Source organism: Epinephelus lanceolatus, chromosome 23, assembly GCF_041903045.1.
Source record: "Epinephelus lanceolatus isolate andai-2023 chromosome 23, ASM4190304v1, whole genome shotgun sequence".
Taxonomy (NCBI): domain Eukaryota; kingdom Metazoa; phylum Chordata; class Actinopteri; order Perciformes; family Serranidae; genus Epinephelus; species Epinephelus lanceolatus.
The window spans coordinates 7,252,932-7,266,126 of NC_135756.1; the positions used below are offsets into that span (position 1 = coordinate 7,252,932).

The 13,195-nt window shown below is 40.4% G+C and overlaps 1 protein-coding gene across 1 annotated transcript in view; it reads left to right on the top strand.

Moving 5' to 3' along the window:
• Positions 1–13,195, top strand: part of lamb1b (laminin, beta 1b) — a 46,441-nt gene that overhangs the window by 32,247 nt on the left and 999 nt on the right. Inside the window, exons 24-32 of the mRNA XM_033614934.2 lie at positions 3,468–3,837; positions 3,922–4,106; positions 6,011–6,252; positions 6,346–6,552; positions 6,629–6,773; positions 6,914–7,121; positions 7,921–8,062; positions 8,554–8,730; positions 8,902–9,061. Of these exons, the coding sequence (XP_033470825.1) occupies positions 3,468–3,837; positions 3,922–4,106; positions 6,011–6,252; positions 6,346–6,552; positions 6,629–6,773; positions 6,914–7,121; positions 7,921–8,062; positions 8,554–8,730; positions 8,902–9,061 (1,836 nt within the window). The remainder of the gene's footprint in view (positions 1–3,467; positions 3,838–3,921; positions 4,107–6,010; positions 6,253–6,345; positions 6,553–6,628; positions 6,774–6,913; positions 7,122–7,920; positions 8,063–8,553; positions 8,731–8,901; positions 9,062–13,195) is intronic.

A 13,195-nucleotide genomic window follows, 5' to 3' on the forward strand; every position in this document is an offset into this window, starting at 1 on the left:
GATAAAAGTATGTTTTAAGAAGGGACTTAAAAGAGATCACTGAGTCGGCCAACCTGATTTCCTCGAGCAAATTCTTCCAGAGCCTCGGGGCCCTGACAGCAAACGCTCTGTCCCCTTAAGTTTTCAGCCGGGCCTCTGGAACAGACAAAAGGCCTCTGCTGCCCGCGGACCTCAAGGACATAGAGGTCGGAGATATAGCTGGGAGAGAGATCACGAAGAGCCTTAAAAGTAATCGGTAAAATCTTAAAATTAAATCTAGGTATAATATATTCATCTAACCTCTCACAACGGCAACATGTGCCACTGCTTTCATGAAACGGAGTCACGACTAAAGTCAGGCGGGATAACTGGAAAATCTCAGCTTCAATCTCAGTATCTGCTATCTAGGTTTTGTGGAACTGCAGCCAAATTCATTCTGGACCTCAGTTTGTAAAACATATTCACAGTTTGACTGAGGTCAGGGACGAGACATGGCAAGCCAAGAACATGCCACAGTTGGGACAATAAAAACTCCTTATTAGCCTTGTTTGTATGTGTAAGATCTCTGTCCTAACACTGGGGGGAGTAAAGAAGGCCACGAGTCCTTCACTGTTCACCCAATAAGGATGTGAACGCTCCTAAACGCTCCTTTTACACTCATTAGGTCTTTTTTTTTCATGCAAGTGGTTGGAGTTCTCATGAGATGTGATACATGTGTGTGTGCAGCTCATTATGTACAAGGAAACATACCACTGTGACTGTGAAAGGACTTTGGAATGAGTTGGTTACATGTCAGCGGCAGTGAATCAGCGAGCTTGTGTGCAGTTGTCGGTTTCAGTTCCAAAAAGTTTTATTGTGTGCTGAACAAATTGCTGGAGAGTCCATCTGCAGAAATGTGCACCTCACAGTAGCTGGCTCGCCCTCAGAGAAAGAAAGAGGGCGAGGAGAGGAGAGGGGATCTGGGACTGACCTCTTGTTCCCCGCTCATGAGAACCAGATGTTCTCCAGAACTCCCAGGCATCCCATTTTCGTCATGCACCAACGCCCAGAGGACTCTCTTGAATTATTCCTGCTGTATTCCCTAAAGGTCTCCGAAGCTGCTAAACCAGCTGGACCTCACTGCCTCTCCGCACAGATGATACTTATGTGCAAATTCACGGGAAATAATCTGAGCTCCGTGGCCGCCGTACTGAGAAACATGTGGGAGTAATGTGCAGTTATGTGAGAGTGTGTTGATAACGAAGCCTCGTAAAGATGCGGCAGCAGCTGAGAGGTTGTTCTTCTGTCCAGATTTAGACGTCAGAGGTTAAAATGTTTGTCTTGTCGGCATCTTCGCGTGAGGTGATTTAAGGGAACCAAACCGGGCGACTGTGTAAAGTATGTGGCTCTTGTATTTGCACGTAATGGCCCTTAATCACCACGTTTGCTCTGACCCTAATGTGCTTTTAAAAACAGGTGTAGTATTTCACCATGACAAAAATGAAACTTCAAACCAAGCCCTCACCTTCTGCTCCATAAATCACACAAATACATGCAGCAGCACTGATGGTGGAAGCCTCTCACACTCTGCATTCCTTCTGTCTGACTTACACCAAACCTCCTCCTCCTCCTTATTGTCGTCTTCTACTCTGTGGAGGGCGGGCAGCCCTGTGGAGTGCCTCGATACTCAGTGGGTCGGTCTGACCTTAAAGGTCACGTTCATGTCTGAGGTTATTTACCGGAGATGGTGGAAGTTGAACAAACTTTCTTTTTAAATGGTTCATTTCCCCGGGAAGATGTAAAAATATTAAGCCATTACACGTCTCATCTAACTGTTTATGGAGTCCTTTAGGCCTTGCTTAAGCTTTAGACAGAAAACAAGTTATATAATCAGGTTATATTGTTCTTCTTTGACTCCTGTGATGCTTAAGTCATAATACATAATGTAAATGTCTCAGATAAGGACAAATACTTAGTATACTTGATGACAGTGACCGCCGACAAAAGCATTTATTTGGATGGCCACTCAAAGCACTTTTACAGTCACATTCACACACACACACACACACACACATGTGGCTGATGCTACCATAAATGGTGCCACCTGCTGCTCGGTAACCATTCACATGCACTCACATATGGCCCATAGCCATTGGGAGCAATTGGGGTTCAGTATCATAGATAAAGGATACTTTGACATGCGGACTGGAGGAGCCAGGGATCACAGCGACGATCATCTGACTAGTAGACAACCTGCTCTACCTCTTACTATACCTTACTGTTTCGCCAGCCAAAGGGGGAGTGAAAGCCAACCCCAGAATGGCATTTCACATCTCTATAGTTGCGTTTTTTTTAGTGCTGTGTCCACAATTTTTGCCAGGAACGTCCTGAACAAAACAGAGAGCAGAGTCCTTGCAGATAAATACACCACCACACATTTCTTGTGGGTCATAATGACTGAAAAAGATGAACTTTTATATGAGTCTATACATTGTTTTTGTGGAAAAAAACTTGCACTGTATAATTTTATGAGAAGGAACAAAGCATGAAATCCAATCACAATCCTCCCCATTACCACTAGCTCCTTAGAACAGCTGAAATATCGTCAATAGGACGGTCCTCCATCGCCTGAATAGTGCAGAAATGACAGATAAGCTGAAAGTCAGGCTCAATATTAAAAGAGAGAAGGAGAGATGACAGAAAGCAACAAGAACAAGACATAATCACAAAGTCTTCAGTTTACTGAAAGCTCAGAAAGTGGCCCCACATCTTTGGGATTTTTTTTCCTGAGTTACCAACTGAGTTGTGGATCTTTTCAAGATAAAGGCAGGAAGTAATGTCTCTGGGACAGTGGGGCAGCATCCCTTCATCTGATAAGAACTGCCTGTCAGGCCAGCAGAGAAGTGAAAGACAGTGTACGGCGTTGCGTCAGAGTCACTTGTACATCATCCTCTCCGGTGGTGCCAAAGAGGGTGACCAGAGGGTTGGATTGCAAGTCAGAGTTGAGGATTTAGGATAAAGTTTTCGGATATTTACCCTCGGTAACAGATGTGCTGCTCGGTTGGGAAGCAGTGGCACTCATTCATAGTGTCAGACACATGGCATTCCTGGAATTTAAGCCCATATTGTATAGAAAGATGTTTCTTGTTTCTTGTTGTAAGTTTTCAGCAGCGTAGACGCATAAATTTGACGTTATTTTGCAATGCGCAACTGTCAGAAAACCAATCCGGTATCAATTAAAGGAGTTGATTTACTCTGACGCATATGATGACGATGGACCATACAATTCTGAACTGGTCCTCAGCTGGAACCAGTTCTCGATTACCATCTGTAGTTAAGTGAATTTAACGTAGAAATTATTCAAAATTGACATTTTACATTATGTTTTGTCTCTAAAACTGCCTGAGGCTTTAGGGGGTATAACTTATATTTACTAACTATATCTCAGTTCCTCTGTATGGCAGATGCCTCTTCCTGGATCCCTGACTTTCTTCTCTGTCTCTTTCCAGCTTGTGATTGTGACCCTCGGGGAATCTCCAGCGAGCAGTGCCATCGTGCGACCGGTCAGTGCACTTGTGTGGAAGGTGTGTCCGGCCCACGGTGTGACGTGTGTGCTAGGGGCTACCAGGGAGAGTTCCCCTTCTGTGAACCCTGCCATAAGTGCTTCGCCGTGTGGGACACCGTGGTCGGCGAGCTGACCAATCAAACTCGACGTCTGGAGGCCCAAGTAACTCAGCTCCAGACCAGCGGGGTGACGGCACCTTATAAAGACTTAGTCAACAGCCTGGAGAGAAACGTCAAAGCTGTCAGAGACATATTGGAGAGCAACCCTGCAGCAGTGAAGCTGGAGCAGATTCAGGAGCTGATGCATCATATCACGTATATTCATAAACAAATAGAGTTCTACAAAGAGATGTAGCAGACACATTTTTGTTTGAGCTCATTACTGTGTTGTCTCTCCAGCGGTGTGATGTCTTACCTCAACGGAAAGCTAAACACAACGGAGGAGACCTTGAACCTTCTTCACAGTGACGCCAATGCCACCGATGCAAACTTGGACACACTGACTGATGAGGCCAACCAGCTGGAGCAGAGTGTCGAGGAGCTGAGGCAGCAGGTGTACAACGCCAAGAATGCCAACATCCAGGGTGAGAAACCACTGCATGAGAGAAACTGTGTGTTTCTAAACATTTAACTGACAGGGAAACCATCAAGTCATCAGCATATTGCTTCACATTTATCCTGTTATACCTATTCTCACCTTGTCTCTAAAAACTGCAGCGCTTTGTTTTTAAAAACTGGGTTACATGGTTGTTAGGTAAGTTCTTCTCCCAAAAAATAACAACAGATTTCAATTAAATGTGGTGGAGAGTTCAGACATGGGAAAACTGATTAGTTTTCGGTGACATTCCACAAATTGGTTTTACATGATTTCTTTGCACTGTAAGATTTGAGCATTAAAAAAAAAAAAAAAAAATCTGCTGTTTGTCTCAAACTGACAGCACTTACCTGAAAGAAAAAATCAGATCTATGCTTCTGGATTATAGCTATTTTGATGCAGATCCTGGTCAAGTTGCAGTTTTAAAAAATCTGTCCATGAAATGACAAATAACAGATTGTGCAGCCTGAGCAGGTGTATGCACTTTTAGTATAATAAGTATTATACCTTTGGTGTAACTCTATCAAGATAATAGACGGCATAGAGAGGCTTCTATGTGCCTTAATTTCCAGTTGACCAGAATGAGACTTTATTATGGAAAAAATATGTACCGTTCCAAGAGAAAAATACATTTTTGATCCCGTTGAGTTGTGCCATGAATTACACATACGAGGTTTGCAAGTTTAAAAGATAAATTTGCAAGTCAAAATAGTCACAGTTTGTGGTCATGCTATTTAGTTTTGTGTGAAACTGCTCAATGAACTACATCTCTTGTCTTGCAAAATAAACACCACCAATACCAGTTGGCTAGCAGCTTAGGTTACTTAGCAGTGGTCCATGCACAAATGTAACTCTATCTGACCTGATGTGTTTTACCCAGTGACTCCGGGTCTGTTTATCAGCTGGGAAGTGAAAGCATGACTTGTGTTAGTACATCCCGCTGTGAAACACACAGGCATTGTCGCTTCAGTGAGAAAGAAAGTTAAGACATCACTTACGCAGCGTCGTCTTTCTAATTATGTATTTTCACAGTCGACAGTTTTATGACAACTGCAGCTTTTTTGAGTTTCAACATTATCTTGTAAATTCATCATAACATTATATGTCTAATTCATGGTACAGTTCAAACAGGATCAAAAAATTATTTGTTTCTCACAGTTAACTACTCTATGTGTTTTTTCCAAAATAATACGATCGATCCACATCGATACATCAATTCATTGATTAACAATCCGATTATATCGATGCAAAATGAAAACACTGATCCATATCGTCATCTTAAAGATACACATTTATTTTGAAATTCACATGGCACGTCTGTGTCACCATTTCTGGGCAAGCGCGCCTCCGCTCAAACAACAAACAGAGCTCAGAAATAAAATGATCAAATCATATTCTAGTTGTTTTTGTGAGTTGATGTAAATGATTGTGTTAGATGGGCATATGATATCGTGTCATATCGATCGCAGGCTCCTGAATCGAATCAAAATCGTATCGTGACAGACTTTGTGATATCGGCAAACATTGTATCGTCATCCAAACAAATCGATATGATATCGTATTGTGATGAAGCTGGTGATTTACACCCCTAAAAATAAGGTCCCATGGTTGTCCACTGGAAGGGGAGGGACTTCAGCTCTATGGTCAACGCAGGATTCCTGACATGCTCCTGAAGTGGCTTTTATAACATCGTTTTTCATTGTACAAAAGAGCTGAGTCATGCTGAACCTCTGCTGAAAACCACCAATAACTGACGAGAAATTTTATGCCACTATATTCATGTCAAGTAATCCAGTTTCAAATAGCGTACTGTTGCTGACGTCCCCCCATACATTCACCTCTCACAGTTCCATGATGACGCAGACAGACATCAACCCTTTGTGTTGTTTTCAGGTGCCATGGACACCATCGCAACCGCACACATGCAGTCTACGATGGCAGAGCTCCGTGCCAACATGTCCACCACTGATCCCGGAAGCACAGTGGAGAGCTCAGCAGCAGTACGCAAAGCCACTGAGGACAAATTGGGCAAGGCTCAGAAGGAGTTTGAGCGCAAGCACCAAAGAAACTCACAGAAGCTGGACAAACTGTCCACCGAGCTGGAGAAATATGACCTGTCACCGCTCAGTGAGAAGGTGAGAAAGTAAAGTTTCATCTATATGCTGAATGTTGTTTAATATTTGCTGATTCAATATTCACTTACACTTTTTTTAATCCTCTCCCTGCAGACGTGTGGTGGTGCAGCTGAAGGTGACAACTGCTCTGGCTCCACCTGCGGCGGTCTGGGCTGTGTTGGCGAGGACGGTGCGCCTCAGTGTGGCGGAGAAGGATGCGAAGGCCTCGTCACGACTTCCGAAACTGCTCTCAAATCAGCCAAAGAACTGGACAAGGAGATCCTCGCAGCCATGCAGGAGGTAGACAAGCTCTCCAGGATGGTGAGTGAACATTGTAAACCGATGTAGAATAACTCAAGACACATTTGAGCACGTTGCTAATTTTGTTTGTGATCAGGTGTGGGAGGCCAACAACCGCGCAAATGAGGCCAAGGTGAACGCTATGGAGGTGCTGATCAAATCCAACCGCAGCAAAGAGAGAGTGGAGCAGAGCAACGAGCAGCTCCGCAACCTCATCAAAGAGATTCGAGACCTACTCACCAGTGAGTACTACACAAACAAGTAACCTTAAATCTAGTTTCTGTTGGCAGCTTGAAAAACAAAAATAACTGTTGGACTAAGTCTATTCAGCCTTTCAAAGGGGGAGAAGGAATCAACTATGTTTTTGTCCCTGATAATCCAGATGAAAAGGCAGATGTTTCAGTGATTGAGGCAGTGGCCAATGAGGTGTTGGCTCTGGAGATGCCGACCTCGACAGAGAAGCTGCAGGAGCTGACGAAGGAGATCAAGGAGAAGGTCGGCACTTTGACCAGCGTGGAGACAATCCTCAGTCAGAGCGCTCAGGACATCCAGGCTGCAGAGATGCTGCTGAAGGAGGCCAAGGCTGCCAGGTAATAAGCACACCTCAATTTACCCTTCGCTAAGCCACGCCCCTTTGTGATGGGCCGACAAGCTGTCAGAGTAAGCATGGAGCCTACACTGTAACAAACTGCACTCTCCGAGGAAGTATGATCATATATTTGGAGAAATGAAAGAGTGATTCTAGAGAGAAGCAGACAGAGGGGTCTACAGTCTGTGTTTGAAGGATATATCCAGGATGTCAAACTGACTCAGCAGCAACAACAGGTTAAAAAGACAAAGATAGTTAGAAGCTAAAGCCGAACTATAGGCTACAGATCACAGTGTAAAAGTGAACCACCACATCACTGCACTGTTATAATCATTACAAAGCAAAAGCAGCATGTGTATACATTCAGTAGGCTATATCTTCAGTAGCTAGCTAGCTAACCCTACACTTTTCAGGGTCTGATTTTGGTTTTGGAACAGGGAAGAAACGTATATCATTTTCCAACCTCTCCAGGTAACGAGTATCATTAATACACGACGTGCCCCAGGCACAACATTTAGCTCCAAATCCACAAAACCAGCCTGAAAATGAAGGAAATCTGAAACGATGGAGCACAGCTGTGTTGTTGTCGGACCCTGGTCTGAGCCGGCCCAATGCTATGTTATGATTGGCCTGTCTGCGTCTGCCTTTAAATCACTGAAAATATTATTCAAACTTTAAAAATTGTGTGAAAGCATATCAGCACTTTGAATGTGTTTGCTCAGCTTGTCTTAACATGATATGTTACTATAAATACAACTCAGTGTATTCACTGTTAACATGATAAACTATCTGTCCATCAGTGAGGTGGCGTCTAACATGAAGGAGACGGCAGATGTAGTGAGGGCAGCCCTGGATGAGACTGAGCGTGCTCAGAGTATCGCCATGGATGCCATCCAACTGGCCCAGAACAACACAAAGGGGACGCTCGACCTGCTGATCTCTGTGAGTTTGACCTGTGACCTCCAAGGTGTCTGTTTTCATGAGAATAAAACTGCCATCAGTTTGTTAGTGTTGGTGTTTTATTAAAATCTGATTCAGTCTCTGATGTGCTGGATATCAGTGATGACTGGTGGATGATTTACCCAAAAGAATTAAAGATTAACTTTGGTATTTTTCAACCTGGACCCATTTTCCCATGTTTATTGGTTTGTCTTTTTTTGTAAAACCTGGCCACAGTTGTGCACATAATCTCTCATATCTTTTTTTTCCCCCAGTAATATCTTTATTGATTTTAACAACAATACACATACACATACATACATCCATTAGTGCAGAGGGTCACTTACATGTCTGATCATTATTTTCAAAATCAAATTGAAGTGAAACCCCTCATTCATAAGCTTTATGTTCTGATGACTGATACAGAAATTTCATCATAGAGCAGTTTTCCATTATCGTCTTCTTTAATACATGTGTTTGTGTGTGTGTGTCAGGTGGAGTCGGAGACGGCCATGTCGGAGCTGAAGCTCGGTAACACCACAGGTCGTCTGGTGCAGCTGGAGAGGGAGGTTGGTTTGCTGAGACAGAACAACCTGGAGGTGAACCGCCTGGCTGAGACAGCTGACTGGACCACTGACCAGGCCAGACAGAACGCTGAGGAAGCCCAGCAGGTCTCTCACACACAGACACACACACACACACACACACACAATTTATTCAACTGTACCTTTTGAAATACCATTTTGGGTAATGTGGAGCAGTTTCTATCAGTCTAACAAGGTGTATTTTCATCTGCTGCTGTCGTCCCACTAGTGATTATTTGTTTATGTGTATGTGTAAAGGAGTTTGACGTGGAGGTGAAAGATAAATTGGTGGAGGTGGAAGACCTGGTGGAGGAAAAAGGGGATTCGGTGCTGCAGGCAAGGAGAAGAGCAGATGAACTGCAGCAGGAGGCCAGAGAACTGATCATGCAGAGCACCAGCAAACTGCAGAGACTCGGAGGTAGCCATGAATGTCAAAATATTTATTCTCCTTTTATTCATTTTTTATTCACATATTTCTGAGATGTTTTATGTAGTTTTTAATGAAAATACCACATCATAACTTTTTTAGCGCATTTTTATGGCAGACTGTGCTGTGACTTGTTTTAGTCACATTTTTACAACATGCAATACTATGACCTTTTTGGTCTCATTTTTATGACAAAGTCATAGTATAGTATGTCGTCCAAAATCATGAAAAAAAGTCATAGTATAGTATGTCATCAATAACCATGGAAAAAAAAGGCATAATATAGTATGTCGTCCAAAATCATGAAAAAAGTCATAGTATAGTATGTCGTCAATAACTATGAAAAAAAGTCATAGTAGAGCATGTCGTCCAAAATCATGAAAAAAAATCATAGTATAATATGTCGTCCAAAATTCATGAAAAAAAGGCATAGTATAGTATGTCGTCAATAACTATGAAAAAAAAGTCATAGTATAGTATGTCGTCCAAATTCATGAAAAAAAGTCATAGTATAGTATGTTGTCAATAACTATGAAAAAAAGTCATAGTAGAGCATGTCGTCCAAAATGATGAAAAAAGTCATAGTATAGTATGTCGTCAATAACTATGAAAAAAAGTCATAGTAGAGCATGTCGTCCAAAATGATGAAAAAAATCATAGTATAATATGTCGTCCAAAATTCATGAAAAAAAGGCATAGTATAGTTTGTCGTCAATAACTATGAAAAAAAAGTCATAGTATAGTATGTCGTCCAAATTCATGAAAAAAAGTCATAGTATAGTATGTTGTCAATAACTATGAAAAAAAAGTCATAGTATAGTATGTTGTCCAAAAGCATGAAAAAAAGTCATAGTATAGCATGCTGTCCAAAATGATGAAAAAAATTATAGTATAATATGTCGTCCAAAATTCATGAAAAAAAGGCATAGTATAGTTTGTCGTCAATAACTATGAAAAAAAAGTCATAGTATAGTATGTCGTCCAAATTCATGAAAAAAAGTCATAGTATAGTATGTCGTCAATAACTATGAAAAAAAGTCATAGTATAGTATGTTGTCCAAAAGCATGAAAAAAATCATAGTATAATATTTCGTCCAAAATTCATGAAAAAAAGTCATAGTATAGTATGTCGTCCAAAATGATGAAAAAAGTCATAGTATAGTATGTCGTCCAAAATGATGAAAAAAGTCATAGTATAGTATGTCGTCCCAAATGATGAAAAAAAGTCATAGTATAGTATGTCGTCCAAATTCATGAAAAAAAGTCATCGTATAATAGCATGTCATCCAAAATGATGAAAAAAAGTCATAGTATAGTATGTCGACCAAAATGATGAAAAAAAGTCATAGTATAGTATGTCGTCCAAATTCATGAAAAAAAGTCATCGTATAATAGCATGTCATCCAAAATGATGAAAAAAAGTCATAGTATAGCATGTCGTCATGAAAAAAAGTCAAAGTATAATATGTCGTCCAAACTCATGAAAAAAAGTCATAGTATAGTATGTCGTCCAAAATCATGAAAAAAAGTCACAGTATAGCATGTCGTCCAAAATCATGAAAAAAAGTCACAGTATAGTATGTCATCCAAAATCATGAAAAAAGTCATAGTATAGCATGTCGTCCAAAATCATGAAAAAAAGTCACAGTATAGCATGTCGTCCAAAATTATGAAAAAAAGTCACAGTAGAGCATGTCGTCCAAATTCATGAAAAAAAGTCATAGTATAGTATATCGTCCCAAATCATGAAAAAGTCATAGTATAATATGTTGTCCAAAATTCATGAAAAAAAGTCATAGTATAGTATGTCGTCCAAAATGATGAAAAAAAGTCATAGTATAGTATGTCGTCCAAAATGATGAAAAAAAGTCATAGTATAGTATGTCGTCCAAAATTCATGAAAAAAAGTCATAGTATAGTATGTCGTCCAAAATCATGGAAAAAAGTCATAGTATAGTATGTCGTCCAAATTCATGAAAAAAAGTCATCGTATAATAGCATGTCATCCAAAATGATGAAAAAAAGTCATAGTATAGTATGTCGTCCAAATTCATGAAAAAAAAGTCATCGTATAATAGCATGTCATCCAAAATGATGAAAAAAGTCATAGTATAGTATGTCGTCCAAAATGATGAAAAAAGTCATAGTATAGTATGTCGTCCCAAATCGTGATAAAAAGTCATAGTATAGTATGTCATCCCAAATCGTGATAAAAAGTCATAGTATAGCATGTCGTCCCAAATCATGAAAAAAAGTCATAGTATAGTATGTCGTCCAAATTAATGAAAAAAAGTCATAGTATAGCATGTCGTCCCAAATCATCATGAAAAAAGGTCATAGTATAGTATGTCGTCCAAATTCATGATAGAAAGTCATAGTATAGTATGTCGTCCAAAATCATGAAAAAAAAGTCATAGTATAGTATGTCGTCCCAAATCATGAAAAAAAGTCATAGAAGCTTTATGACAATTTACTATGACATTTTATGAGTTTGTGGCATACTATGACTTACTAACGGCCTTTTTCATGATTGAATTGAGTTGAATACCTTTATTGTCATTGTACTTTACAATACAACAAACACAGGAGCACTACTCCACCATGTCGCACACAATAAATACAGGAAATATGACATAAAAAAGGAAACATAAATAAAACACTAACAATAAAACAGCAATCATGAAATACAGTGCAGGTGGACTGAATTTGTTTAACTATGTTTGTTTATTGAAATTATAGCATGTACACATCAATGTGAAATAAAAACAGGCTGTACATAAATATACAGTGCCCTCCAAAAGTATTGGAACAGTGAGTCCAATTCGTTTACTTTTGTTGTAGACTGAAAACATTTGGGTTTGACATCAAAAGATGAATATGAGACAAGAGATCAACATTTCAGCTTTTATTTCCAGGTATTTACATCTGGATCTGATACACAACTTTGAAGATAGCATTATTTGTAATGGAACACAATTTTTTTAGGTGAGCAAAAGTATTGGAACATATAAACTTAAAATAGATTAAAGTGAATGAGACTTAATATTTAGTTGCAAATCCTTTGCTTTCAATAACTGCATCAAGCCTGTGACCCATTGACATCACCAAACTTTTGCATTCTTCTTTTGTGATGCTTTTCCAGGCTTTCACTGCAGTCTCTTTCAGCTGTTGTTTGTTTTGGGGGGTTACTCCCTTCAGTCTCCTCTTCAGCAGGTAAAATGCATGCTCTATTGGGTTTAAGTCTGGAGACTGACTTGGCCAGTCTAAAACCTTCCACTTCTTGCCCCTGATGAACTCCTTTGTTGTTTTGGCAGTGTGTTTTGGGTCGTTATCTTGCTGCATGATGAAGGATCTCCCAATCAGTTTGGTTGCATCTTTCTTTAAATTAGCAGACAAAATGTTTCTGTAGACTTGTGAGTTCATTTTGCTGCTGCCATCATGTGTTACATCATCAATGAAGATGAAAGAGTCCGTCCCAGAAGGAGCCATGCAAGCCCAAGCCATGACATTACCTCCACCGTGTTTCACAGATGAGCTTGTATGTTTGGGATCATGAGCAGATCCTTTCTTTCTCCAAACTTTCGCCTTTCCATCACTTTGGAAAAAGTTAATCTTTGTCTCATCAGTCCATAAAACTTTTTCCCAGAATTTTTGAGGCTCATCTCTGTACCTTTTGGCAAATTCCAGCCTGGCCTTCCTATTCTTCTTGCTAATGAGTGGTTTGCATCTTCTGGTGTAGCCTCTGTACTTTTGTTCATGAAGTCTTCTGCGAACAGTAGATTGTGATACCTTCACTCCTGCCCTCTGGAGGTTGTTGCTGATGTCACTAACAGTTGTTTTAGGGTCGTTCTTTACAGCTCTCACAATGTTTCTGTCATCAACTGCTGATGTTTTCCTTGGTCTACCTGTTCGACGTCTGTTGCTTAGTACACCAGTGGTTTCTTTCTTCTTCAGGACATTCCAAATGGTTGTACTGGCTATGGCCAATGTTTGTGCAATGGCTCTGATTGATTGTCCATCTTCTCTCAGATTCACAATTGCTTCTTTTTCACCCATAGACAGCTCTCAGTTTTCATGTTGGTTCCACCTCTAAATGCAGTCTGCACAGGCAAAACCTATCGTACC